General features: G+C 38.5%; 1 protein-coding gene across 19 annotated transcripts in view; it reads right to left on the reverse strand.

Annotated features, from left to right (window-relative positions):
• Positions 1-14,049, reverse strand: part of LOC119850530 (poly(rC)-binding protein 3-like) — a 685,847-nt gene that overhangs the window by 42,201 nt on the left and 629,597 nt on the right. For all 19 annotated transcript variants that reach the window (XM_043508589.1, XM_038388664.2, XM_043508587.1 and 16 more), the window contains 3 exons: positions 10,902-11,033; positions 7,304-7,432; positions 4,383-4,526 (listed from right to left, as the gene is read on the reverse strand). In XM_043508589.1, the coding sequence (XP_043364524.1) occupies positions 4,383-4,526; positions 7,304-7,432; positions 10,902-11,033 (405 nt within the window). The remainder of the gene's footprint in view (positions 1-4,382; positions 4,527-7,303; positions 7,433-10,901; positions 11,034-14,049) is intronic.

A 14,049-nucleotide genomic window follows, 5' to 3' on the forward strand; every position in this document is an offset into this window, starting at 1 on the left:
GCCCTGAGCCAGAAAAACACAAAAGCACATGCTTCAGTTCCACCGAGAGCAGTGTCATTTAAGGACATACTTAAAGCTCAGCATATATTTAAATGCTTTGCTGAAGAGGGATAGACATAAGCACAATTCTCCTGAGGTCCCTTCCAACCCTGATATTCTATGATTAAGTACATGCTTAAAGTGAGCATGTGCTTAATTGTTTTGCTGGGTCAGGACCTAATGCAGGTGTTTATCTTCAAGCATGAGAGTAGAACCTTTGATATCGTGCTTAAATATTTTGCTGGATTGGGGTTTAATTCTGTGGGCAAATCATTTGGACTGAAAAGCACCTCACTATACCTTTGACCTTCTGGCTGACTTCAGCTGTGTTCAGTCTGAGCCTAGCTCTATTTCAAATATAGTAGAAACAGCACACTTCAGCAGAGGTGCTGGAACAATTTCTATGGTGGGGGTGCTGAGAGCCAGCAGTGGACTAGCCAGCAGGAGACCTGGGTTTGATTCCTGGCTCAGACAGTGATTTCCTATTGAACCAAACTGTAAACCCTGCATATGATGGAGACCACTTCAAACCAGGGGATGTGGCAGCACCCCCAGCACCACTAGTTCCAGCACCTTTGCACTTCAGATTGTAAAACGCTTCAGGGCAGGACTGTGTCCTTTCCATTGTTGGAACAAGCCAAGCACATTTTGGGAGTTACTGAAACAGAAATAATAAATAAAAATAATTGACCAAATGCATGGAAAGAGGAAATGGTCGCTTTAATCTACAAACCAGGGATGGGATCCTGCTCCCAATAAAATCAATGGAAATTTTGCCACTGACTTCAATGAAAGCAGGAACGGTTGGTCCCCTGGGTCTAAAATTTGCCCTGATTTACAGCCTGTGAAGTAACTGAGGTTGAATGAAGAGTAAGTCAGGGCAAAGTCTGTCCCTGAAGAGACAATGCTGGAAGTGTGCATTTTTGGGATAGGGTAATATACAAAAAATATGGGTAGACAAATGAGACAAAACCTTGTTTCTTTCAGACATGGGTGGTGCTTTCGGATTATTTAAAAAAACAAAAAACCCAACTGCATATGCTGGATTTCAGTACGGATCTGAGCTAAGAGAAAGGCAGCACTGTGTTCACCTTCCTTTCTGTTCTGCTACTTAATACTATACTGAGAAAAAGACAGAGAGGATTAAAAAAATGTTTAAAGCAGCAAAACCCATGCAAAATCCCATCTCGTCAAATAATAGTAGGATTTGATTTTTCCAGAGTAGTTTGATATGCAGAGTATAGTTAATATAAACAAACAAACCCCAAATCTTTCAGCTTAACCATGAAATAATTTAGAACTGAAACCTACAGGAAGGGAGAGTGACCCCATCCAGCATCTCTTCACTGCTGATACTATTTTATTTTGTTTTCAATATTAATTTGTAATCAGGATTTCTTATTACACTATCAAAAACATAATGCATATACTATATTTTGACACTAGAAATAAAATCCATGAGAAATCCTTTCCTTGCTACCTCCCAAGCCCACCGCTACCATTTTCTAAGGTACTGAAGAATTTGCCTAATAAAGGAGAGACTACAGGTTCAAAGGTGCACACAAAATATCGGAATCAGCTATTTTTTTCTTGATTGAATTAGGCCATGTGAATAAAAATATAGAACACCCAGCTGTTTTCTTTGTGTGATTTATAAAACTAAAAAAGACTAGAATACAGTGATCTGTTACACTATATAAGACAGAATTTCAATTACTTATTCCAACTATTGAGAGCATTCTAGTGCCTACTTTTAGTATTCTTTTATTTGAGTAATTTGTTATGCACTGAGACAATCTTTGATGGTAACACCATTTACAACACTGCTACTGTGCATCACTGAATATATATACATCTGCTTTAAAGGAGAACACCACACTATAAACTTAAAATATATGTCTTGCGTAACTTACTCTGTGAACTTTCACAGTCAACTGAGATCAAATTCTGGAAAAATAATTTCAATTCTATCAATTAAGAAAGTAGGTATCTTACTCTGAAGAAAACCAGTCAAAGTAAGAGCAGCAGACCTGGATAGGAGGAATTAATATTGAGTTAGGTTTTTTTTTCCTCAAAATTTACCATAAAATACTTTTGCCAACCATGACTGTAACTGGAGAGTCAATATAAAGGACATTAAAATTTTTGTAAAGTGGCTAGTTAGCATTATCGAATAATGATGTTGGGAAAACTTTTAATCCATAATGGCCTGACCTGCTCTTTGATGCACTTATGAGATGTAGCCATCAGCCTTCCTATGAACCAGCAGCTCTGCAGAACCCCGAGGTGCTCCAAATGGGTGCTACGGCAGCTACAGATGCCATCTCTTCTCATATAGTTCCAAGCGAGGGGATGATTTGACACTCTAGGACATCACTCTGAAAACAATCAGTGGAAGGCCTCTCATTTGGCCATAACATAACCGATTGTGGAGAAATGGTGTTCAAGGTGAACTGTTGGCACAACAGCTCACACATCATATCAGTGGCACGTCTAGATAGTCCACTGGCTGTGTGTATTGTTGGGATGTCAGTTTATCAACAGCTGCCTTTCTCCACATTAGATGATGATAGGGCAAGCTGCAATGAAGCAGCAGGTTAGTATGCCTATTTCAAGGCAATATCCAAAGGGAAGAACTAGACACATTGTATGAAAACACCATAGAAAGGCTGAAAGTGGGTGGGAACCATGGTCATATAGCTTGAAGGGGCAGCAAGATGTGGGGGGAACAGCCAAACCTCCACCATGTAAAAAAGCAAACAACAACAAAGCTTTGGATATGGTATAAAACAGGCTGTGCAGAACAGGTAGAACCTCTTCAAGACAGAGATGGTCTACTGCTCTGTTACTATGCCTACCACAAAGGGGCCCCATTCTTGGTTGGGCCGTAGGCACCACCGTAAGAAATAATAGTAAAAATAATACAGCATATAATACTTCTTGTGTGCATATTTTACCCAGGAACTCATGACTGGGCCCTAGGGTATATTAAAATTATGAAAACTTGAAAATTAGAAGAGCATTTCTTAAGCAGAAGCTTTGTACTCTATGATCACATGGTAAAAGCTGATCAATACGGTAACTTAGTTATATTACTTTATAAAATTGATGAAACTGCAACTTAAAAAATAATAAAAAGGTTTGTTCCATTAAAGCATTTCTGATTTTGGATACCAGTCTCTTTACAACAGAACAAATTACCTCCTTACTGCAGAAGCTAATTTTAAATCTTGACAAAATACCAATTGTCTTATTTTTGTTCCTTTCTATTGTAGAAGATTACAGAGTTATACTCTAATTCAGAGGTTCTCAAACTGGGGTCCGTGGACCACCAGTGGTCCATGAGCTCCATTCAGGTGGTCTGCAGATAGTTCCCCCTAAGCTGCACACCTGGGTGGCTGCACACAAGAGAATGAAGGGCCACCCACCTCATTAGTGGAGCTGGGCAGGAGTGGCTCCACTAATTAGGTGCCTGGACCCTGGAGAAGATGCACATATAAGGTGAGCTGGTGGTTTTGGGGGAAATAGGGGGTAGGTGGGAAGGGGCAGTGGGGTGAGAAGAAGGGTGGAGGGAATTTGGGACATGCAGGGCTGTGGCGGCCACAGAAAAAGAGGCGACTTTCCCCAGCTCCAGGGCTGTGGCTACTGGGGAGAGATGGCCCTCCTTCCCAGCCTCAGCTCTGTGTCAGGGGAGAGAACCCCCTCCTTCCCAGCCCCAGCTTGGGGCCTGCCACAGCGGAGGACAGAGTGCACATTAATTGCATTATAAAGGTAAGACTACTGATATTAAACTATGAGTTGTGTGCTTTTATTTGTAGAACAAAAAATGTTAATTATTATTAAGGGTTTTTTTTATATAGTGCTTTTATCCAGAGTGCTTTACAGTAGTTAGCTAATGGTACAAACAACATTTGGAAAGATCATTAAGTGGTCCGGCGAGACCCTCAGCAATTTTCAAGTGGTCCATGGAAAAAAAAAAGTTTGAGAACCACAGCTCTAATGTGTTGTTAGGTAGCAAGCAGAATATTCCTGATGCATCTACTCATGGTAGGTGACAAGTTCTTGGCAACATCAACTATGATGTTGCATTTACTGGAAGAGACAGAGAGAAAAAACAAAACAAAACAACCCAGTGTCAGGGACATCACTGAAATGAATAGGGTACAAGTATCAGAGGTTTATTCAATAACAATACAGAAGACAAGTTAAAAGAAGCCCTTGACTTGTTTTCATTTTAAGTTTATAACACAGCGTTCTCCTTTTCTGCAAGCAATAACAATCCACACTGGATAAAACACATTCATACTATACCAGGCAAAAAAGTATAGAAGGTGAAAACTAACAGGCGCTGGCTGAGGTTGGGCCAAGACGGTGTGGTTTCCAGCTGAAGCCAAAATGGTGTCTGCTCTTACCTGGCCACCTGCAAAAATGATAGGTGCAGAGGCAGGTTTGGGACGGTAGGGAATGGTGGCACCTTTGGGTGGGGACTGAAAACAAAAACATAGCAAGATGTGGAATTAAGTAGCTCACATAAAATCATTTTTTACTTTGTTTACCTCACACAGCAATTGCATGCCTCTGCCCCATTCACCAGCATATTCTCGCAAGAGCCCAGATCATGCTCCCATTGAATTCAGTGGCAAAATTCACACTCACTTCAGGAGAATGGGCTAAGGTCCTTATTACATAGGCAAAAGGAAAATGCAGACAGGTTTGTTTTTGTTTCCACAATAATTTGGTAAAGATTCAAGAGGCCTGGGAATGAATTTAGCTTTTCATGAGATCTAAGGAAGTTAGGTGCCAATTTTGAAACTTGTCAATCTTTTGGGACTCTCCCCAGCGTTCTCTCTTTGCACAGACCTGTTAAAAAAGAATAATATGTTCAGCTGAAAACCCTTTGTGCGCTGTCACACAGCCAAGTGTCCCAGTATAAAAGTGAAATAAGAATTTTCAGTCTGTGCTATAGTCACCACGCTCATTGAACTCTGGGGATAATTAAATGGGCCTGATCCTGCATTCCACTGAACTCAGAGTGAGAAGTGTAGAGGAAAGCCATGACTAGTGTAGGCCTATTCTCACTGCCTTCAATGGGAGTAAGACGGGTCCTCTCCAAGTAACAGAATAAGAAAATTGTTCTGAGAGTCAGTAGATAAAAATGTGATCAGTAAATACTTGACTAAGCATGAATATTTCTTTATAGAGACTAAGACAGACAAAATGGCCTTGGGAACAATCCTGTAAAACAGGCTTCAAATTATCTGCATAGTGTCTGGCACAATGGAGTCCTGACCTCTAGGCACTACTGCGATCAACCACCACCACCACCAATAAATAACATTTCCACATCCTAATTCTCTATTATTGGCTATTTGATTTTAATAAAGCAGTGACCCTTGCCAAATTAAATACATTGAACAAATTAAACACATTTATTTTATGTACGCTTTAATGTTTGAAGAAGCAAAATGCAGTTACATCATTGTCTTCTCTAAGGCTTCAGACTGGTGATTTGTTGTCTCTAGTTTATTATCTCTAAAATTAAACAAGTTCTGTTTTCTACATTTTCAGAACTGTTTATCTCAAAGAAAATGGCTCTATAGGCAGAAAATGACTCTCTGGTCCTGGTTTGTCTCTTCAAATAACTATGGGTGTCATTAATATAATTTAGACATCAGACTACTGCCTGCATCCACAAAGCAGGTAGTTGAATGACTACATGCCAGTAATGGGAGATGCAAAATTTTTCCTGCAGTTATTTGCATCTGCAAAGCTGTGAGAACAAAATAGGAAGTGAAAGGACAGAATTAAGCCCTTTTCAAAATCACGCCCTTTAAGTTATATTCTAAATTCTACACACAGAGAAATGGATTTTTTATATTCCAACAGTTTATCAGTTCTTCACAAAGTCATGCCAAGCTCTCTGTGGCTAATAGACCAAAACTGGTTTTCAATATTTTCTTTCTGTTTTGCTACATCTTTATGCACATCTAATGCCAACTGAAGCCCCTTATCTGCAAGACAAAGTTTGGTCCTTACAATAATAATAGTTTATAACATTGATATTTATTAGGTTACATGCTCTTTTGATGTGGAGTGGTCGCTACTAACCAGACAAGAGTGATCAGATTGTAGTATCAGAGATGCCACGCATCCCACTATATTTAGAATAAAGAATAACTGTCAGATGTCAGGCATCATAGTGTGGTAATTTTTGACTAGATCAGTGGTTCTCGAAGCTGGTCCGCCGCTTGTTCAGGGAAAGCCCCTGGCGGGCCGGACCGGTTTGTTTACCTGCCGAGTACGCAGGTTCGGCCGATTGCAGCTCCCATTGGCCACGGTTCACTGCTCCAGGCCAATGGGGGCTGCAGGAAGCGGCGTGGGCCAAGGGACGTGCTGGTTGCCCTTCCCGCAGCCTCTATTGGCCTGGAGTGGCAAACTGCGGCCAGTGGGAGCTGCGGATGCGGCAGGTAAACAAACTGATTCGGCCCGCCAGGGGCTTTCCCTGAAGAAGTGGCGGACTGGTTTAGAGAACCACTGAACTAGATGTAATGGAACATTTTTTTTGACAGAATGTTTTTCCATTGGAAAATGTCAATTCAACAACATTGAAATGTTTTGGAGGAAATGTATTAATTTTGTCAAAATTTTCAACAGTAAATTATTAAAATGTTTCATTTTGGTGAGGTTAAAATATTTCGTTTAGACCTTATTGATGCATTTGGTTTCAATAAGGCCAGAACATTTTGTTTTGGCAAAGTTATATTATACTATATTAAAAAAGCAGATGATAGTAATATAATATAATCAAAGCGACAAAGTAAAAATGAAACATTTTGACTTTATAGAAACAAAATGATGACCTTATTGAAATGTTTCAACCATATCAAAACCAAATATTTCAATAAGGTCAGCATGAAATGTTACAAGGTATTCTGTTTCATGAAAAATACTGAGATTTCTACTTTTTATCCTGATTTGGGGTGGGACTTGTGTTTTTCCACTAGCTGTTGACTTTTAATGACAATCAGTGTCGAAGGGTTGTATTCATGGTAAGTAGATCCTGCTCTAATGGTTTGATCAGTGAGGCACTGTGCATTCTAAACACCAGGAGCATTGACAACTAGTCTTGAAATCATTGGGAGTTGAGGGAGATCAGCTTCTTACAGGATCAGGGCTTGAGAGAGAGTGAGGGGATTTGGAGGAAATTAATATAATTTCTGAACATTATCAGTATGAAACTCAATGTTTTTAAGTGCTCTCTTACCTCTAGCATGACCACACAGATTTGTTTTACACACTGAATAATGGCATCTGGAGTGCCTGATATAGTTACAGCACGTTCTGTTGAATTTGGCAACATATCCCCTGCTACTTGTACCTGGGCCCCTGTGGACTTAAGAAAAAACAAACGAAACAAACAGTGTCATAAAAATACAGCTGTACATTAGAAGCCATTTATTCACCAATAACAAATAATCTGATAAAGCACAGATATTTAACACGTGCCTGTTCTCTGCTAGCTTTATGCTGTATATATATATAAAACTGCCGACTGTAGATTTGTGTACGGAAGTCAAGTTTGCAAGCATTCTCAATGGTAGAAAGTGTAGTTATCAATGGTTGTTAAATGAATACATTGGGAAGTCTCCCAACTTCCTGAAACAGAGAGTACTGCAGGTACAATGGAAAAAATATGAAAACTAAGGACTTTCAGAATCATTAAGACGATCATTAAAAAAATAATTGCTGATGTCTGAAGAGCTTCAGCCTCCCAAATGAATTCCAATCATGGATGGCTGATTCCTTAATGAATTGATGATTGCGATCATTTTACTGAATGAAATTTGGGGTTGCTTTATACTCTGGAATATCTCAGTGATGCAGAGCAATACAGGTGCACTTCTAAATTATTATTAGTGTTGATTAAACATATGCACATCATCAGTTTCTAGTTCACTAATGAACCTAACCATGTAACGAGCCAGAGATTTTTTTCCCTCCTTGATCTTGACATTAATGGTTCTTAGTTTAAAAAAGACTTGAGGCCAAAATCATTCCTGGTATAACCCAGCAAAAATCTTGTAAGCCTTTTTCAATTGATGGGAAAAAAATAACAAAAACTGTTTCTATTGAATTAGTATTTTCATACGTTATACACACAATCTATTTCTGATCCTGATTTGGGGATACAAATGTTTTTGCCTTGCATGGATTTTGTGTCAGTCAGTAAGGAGTTAATTTAGTTTGCTGTTGGCCATACACAACACATCTTACTCTTTTTCCAGAGACTGATTAAATTACTGATTACATCTTCTGTTCACTAGTGCTGTTTAAACTCAGAATATCCATTATGGGTCTCTCTAATATGCTTTGGAATGTCACCATAATTTGATCAATCTTTCATGTCATTGTGCCTCTTTTTTTTTAAAATCAAGTCTTGAAAATACTGAGGCAGACAACATGTTGCTGCTGGGTACAGAATTGAGCATAAAAGAACATCTGTCATACTGCTGCTGCTCAATGTGCTGCGTGATGATGAGATTAGAATGCATCTTGAGAGGACAGATGATCCTTTTTCATTTGGGCAGTACTCATCATTTAAAACAAAGTTTTTAGAGCACCAGCAGGCCTTGTACAAAATACTCTGGGTCAAATACTGCATCTCAGTTACAACTGTGCCATTCAATCACTCAAATTGCTAATCTTTACAATTCTCTGGCTATAGTGGGATGGCATGTGTGAAACTGAGAGCAAAACTTTGCCATTATCTTTAGGTTTACAGAAAGGGAGAAGGAGTTAGTTCACACTGTTCTTTTCACCTAATACCTTACAATAGGGGGCCAAAAGTGTTGAATTTCCCCCAGAAATAAGAATCACCCCCAGAATCAACTGTGGTTGCACAATTTGGGCAATAATCAAATTTGGTAACAAATGAAGGAATTCAGGGGACATCCAAGGGATTTGGGCACCTGACTGCTCTTTCTACCTTTGACGACTTCCCTACTTATTGTTACACTAATCTAAATAAACATATTCAGAACTAGAGCTGGTCACAACTTTTCAATCAAAGACATTTCCCAACTATGTGATTTCATCAAAACCTTTCATAAAAAAGAGATTTCAATGAATTTTTTTGACAGGAAAATGCAAAACAAAACAAAACATTTAATTTCAAATCAACATTTTGATCAAAAATGTCAAACATTTTTGGTTCAATATTTCCAAACTGAATTTTTTTGAACCTTTCCTTTTGTGAAAATATTGCATATTTCTACACTTTGTCCCCATTTCAGGACAAAAACAAATGTAGAAACATTGGAATTTTCCATAGGATGAACATTCCATTTTTCAAAAAGTTCTGTTCAAAAGTAGGTACAAAATACCCCTAGAATATATCTGATTATGAATTGTTTGACTGACTTTCAAAAAATTCTGCAAATGTTTTGTCACGATAGCATACATTTTGTTGATGTATTGGTTTTATAAAATTGGTAATTGATCTAAAAATATCTTGGTAGTTTGTGACTAGAGGAAAACTGGTAACTGGCATTGTAAATTTAATATTAAAAAGTAATCCAAATACTGTCTATCTGATAAGATTTAATCTAAAGGAAAACTCAAATGTATTTGTTATCTAGACATGATTATGTGATGTATTTCCTGTACATGAGTACTTAATGTTGCTGACTGGTCATTATTATGTTGCTGTAGAATTAATCAATTGTTCAGGTGCTTAGTACTTTTTGTGTGGGCATTTTTTATTGTGGCTGAAATCTATCTAATCAAACAAACAAATAAATATAAACCTGTACCCATTTGGCTTAGCTCTCCAGTCTGAATGTTAAGAAGTTAAGAAGCACTTCTCATCATGGATAGATCATAAGATATAGTTATCAATAACATTTTTTGCTATAATTATTGATTTCTGAGCCCACACACTTAATGCCAGATCACTCCTTCTCCTATTAAAACCCAGAGGAGGGTTGGAGGCTGCAAGGGGGAACATATTTCCATGAAGATCTTCTTGCGGAGTTTTTCTTCACCCCCCAACTGCCTGCAGCTCCAAAAGCAAAGTCCAGGAAAGGTCTCAAAACAAAAGCAAAACAACAATAAAACCCTCTGCTTACAGGGCTGAGGTTATGGCCTCAGTGGATTTTGGGGTGGAGGGTATGTCCTAAGAAATAGCTTGGATTAAAAAATTCTATATGAGTTTCTCAGGATCAGTATATGTGAAATTAGGCCACCTGTGAAGCCATAATATTGGAGGCAGGATGGGGAGTAAAGGGAGTATGGAATACAGTTAGAAAACCAATTTGACAAATCAAGGCAAGTCAAATATTATGATTACTAACTTGGACAGTGTCCCTTTAAACTAGTTCGCTTTTTCTGGCTACAGAGGCTGTAATTGAAACGCTCAGATTAGAAAAGGCTTAGCAATACTTAAGACCTAGATTATTTGAGGTATTTATGGATTTTTTTAAAAGTTGAAGAAACAATTCTGTGTTAAACTGTTCCTTTGCTACGTGGCATCTTTCTTTTTCCTCTTCTCAAATGTGTATCCAAATGCCAGCTGTGCACTTGAAGGTCGGAGTTACTTTTTGAAGGGTTGCAACATGGAAACACAAATTTCTTCTAAAACTGGTTATGCCACTGTAGATACTCAGATTTCATGAGCCTATAGATGTTTTTTACACCTTTCACAGCTGGTTTAGTTTAGCATTCCATTCACAAAATATTTACATTAATGCAATGAACCAACTATAGTGGCAGGACTCTGTAAGCCATACTCTTTAAGTGGACATATTAGGACATTTAGCTACATAAAGTTACCTAGCATCCCCTGTTGGAATTCTAGAACTTACCTCCCTGATTTCTTTGATTTTGGAGCCCCCTTTTCCTATGAGGGATCCACACTGACTTGCAGGGACTACAAGTCGCAGTGTCACAGGTGGTTTGCTTGTCACCGTGCTGTTTGTCATTGAAGCATTTATGTCCTGTAATAACAATGTCAATAAGAATTAATTGAGGATTTGTCATTCCTCTTAACACTTAAGAGGATCAAAGTAAATACTCAAGCTGTTCTCCGAGAATTGGTAAGCTGGAAACTAATCATGCTTTGTTGCACATAAAGCAGCCAGCTCTGCTGGTGGCACCCCGGAAGCATGAACTGCACGATGACATCATGGCAATGGAACTGTTGATTCCAAGTGCTGAAATATGTAGGCACAAAGACAGTCTCTGATCAGCTAACAAATCACATTATATTTGTTAGCACTTTTAATACAAAGGAAACAACAGAGAAACAATAAACAACATTAGTTAACAGAAATGGGAGAGCAAGAACTATTATTTTGATAAATATTTTGAAGTTTCTCATATTTAAATTTTGCTGCAGATCTCAAAGCATTCTCAACACTGCTTAACTTTTCCTAAACTCTTTTGTGTCATAGATATGTAATCCAAATATTCAGATATGGCTGTGGTAATCGCATACACAGCAGCAACCACCTGTTCATCTCATCTCACCTCATCTCATTTAATCAATGAGATTCTACTGTACCCTTCATCGAGCATTTTAGAGTTCTGCCACTTGCTAGCCTCAGATTTGTGTTAAATGTGCTTTGCTTATTCAAATTCTTCTTTGCAAGCACAAAACGGAATCCCCTAATGTAATATTTTTATTACAAATGAAATTATAATGCTTATCTTCCCACTATAGAATGTGCTACAGCTGAGAGCATTCCATAATCCTAGATGTCATTGGAAATAAAAAGCCACAAACGCTACTGTGAAATTCTATAGCATCTTTCATAAGAGCATTGCAACATACTTTTGTCAACATTAGCTAATTAAGGCACACCAGCCCTTTGACATAGGTTAAGGTAACTTTGCCCATCTCTGAGATGGAGTTGAGCAGCTGTTTAATAGCACACAGGAGCTTAGGACCTAGAGGGAAGGAAAATATCGTAACTAATGGAGGGAGAATTTAGGTTGGCAGAGTTACTGTAATTACCCAAAATATAATTTGTCCAAAACCATCAGGATTGACACTTCTAATCTCATGAAAAGTGCCATGAGATCTTTAATGACCATGAGCCATCAGGACCTTGGTTCCACCTCTCACGCAAAAGAGAGGACCTCAAAGAGTACAGTGCTGCCTGATGCTATGTTGGTGCATTAGTGCAGTAATGGAAAGTGATATCCTAATGACCAGGAGTACTTTGGTATTTCTTACATTAGAGGTTTTCCATTTAAATGTTGGCCCAGCCTGACCCTGTTTTGCTTAAAAAAAGCTGACAGACTCACAGCACAATGAGGCATGGCTGCCTGCCACAGGTTAATTCTTATGCAATTTCCCTCATCGACACTGCATCATGTCATATTTACTGTCAGCAAGAGGTTACAATCCAAAACAAAGCAATACAGGTTACAGCAAGTTGTGGCATGCATGCATCTGAAATACATACAGTGTAATATATATACATATATATTCTTTTGTATATGAATACAAATTTGTATTACCACAATGTCTAGGAGCCTAGACATGGACCACGATGCCACCATGTTAGGTGCTGTACAAATGCATGCCATGACTAGGTTTTTAGAAGTGAGATGCCATCAAACTTTGCCAAAGTTGCTGTTAGCTGGTGGTATGCCACAGATATATAACATGCCTTTCACTTTAAAGACAGGCAAGCCCTATGTCACAAAAGGTTGCCAAGCTCTCTCACATTTTGAATAAGCAATTTCTACCATTTGATCTGAACCAATACATTAATAACATTCAGCACCTTCAAACTTTATAAACAAGTAATTATGGCCATAGCACCCGCTCTGTTTATTAACCTCACGGTTTTTTAAAAAAGGAAAAACTGCAAAGAGAGGATCATAGAGATGCCCAAAGCCACAAGGATGTCAGAAAAGGGCCAGAACTCAGGAATCGCTGGCTCCTGGTTAGAGCAGGTCAGAAAATTTCCAAACGAACATTTTTTTCCATTGGAAAATGTCAATTTGTCAACAATCTGCAGGAATATGTCACTTTCAACAATATTCCAGTGGATATCAAGCAGGGTTCTCATGGTTCAGGCAGGTTTCAAAATTTTCCTGGTTTCTTGCTATATTATCTGCCTGGCTCATTGGCAGCCAGTCTGGCTATATAAACAACAACGTATCACGTCTTTCCAAGATTGAATATTTTCTTGCATCCTGGGGAAAAAACCATGGAAGACTATGTGTGGAATTCCTCTCACTCCTGATGTCTGGAACTGCAGCAGCATCTCGCAGCCAGGAGCAACAAGTGTGAGGAAATTCCTAATCACTCCTGGACTGGAACATGAGCAATCACTCTGTGTGGATAAAGCATGCTCAGTGCAGATGGAATCTTCACCAAATTTAGTTGCTAAACTTAGATGAAACTTCCTCAGAAAAATGCAGTCTTAGGCAGACACCCAGCTGGAAAATTTCAGTCTACATTGTTTAAGTTTGGCAGAGTTATAAGCAACTGAAAACAGGATGTTATAATGGAAAGTGTCAGATAACATTAAATATAGGTGATGCTATCTGTGCAACCAATAAATTCCTTATATACTTTATTTTCCCGGTTGTCTCGTGTATATAAAGTACAGATTGACAAGGTCAGATTTTAAAGTAACAACATTTTGTATTCACAATTCTAACTCTTCATTCCACTTTTTCTTTTTTAAACACCGATCCTTATTTTGATCATTTCCCCCCCAAGACCTTGGTCCTACAAACACACCTGTGCTTAATTTACGCACATGAGCAGCACTGCTGGCCAAGAGGACTGCTCCCATGACTAAAATTAAGCATTCATGTAGGCGCTTGCAGAATCAGGGCCTAAGTTTTAAGTATTTTACTCCGTAACTTTGCATTATTATGGTGAACTTTGGGAGCTATTCTTTGTGTAGCAATACATTTTGTTCTAAGCATTCTTAGAAAGTCACCACTTAATTTACATGTAGTCATAAAAAGAAAATTTCTAATGTTAAA

The sequence above is a fragment of the Dermochelys coriacea genome, chromosome 2 (assembly GCF_009764565.3).
Source record: "Dermochelys coriacea isolate rDerCor1 chromosome 2, rDerCor1.pri.v4, whole genome shotgun sequence".
NCBI lineage: Eukaryota > Metazoa > Chordata > Testudines > Dermochelyidae > Dermochelys > Dermochelys coriacea.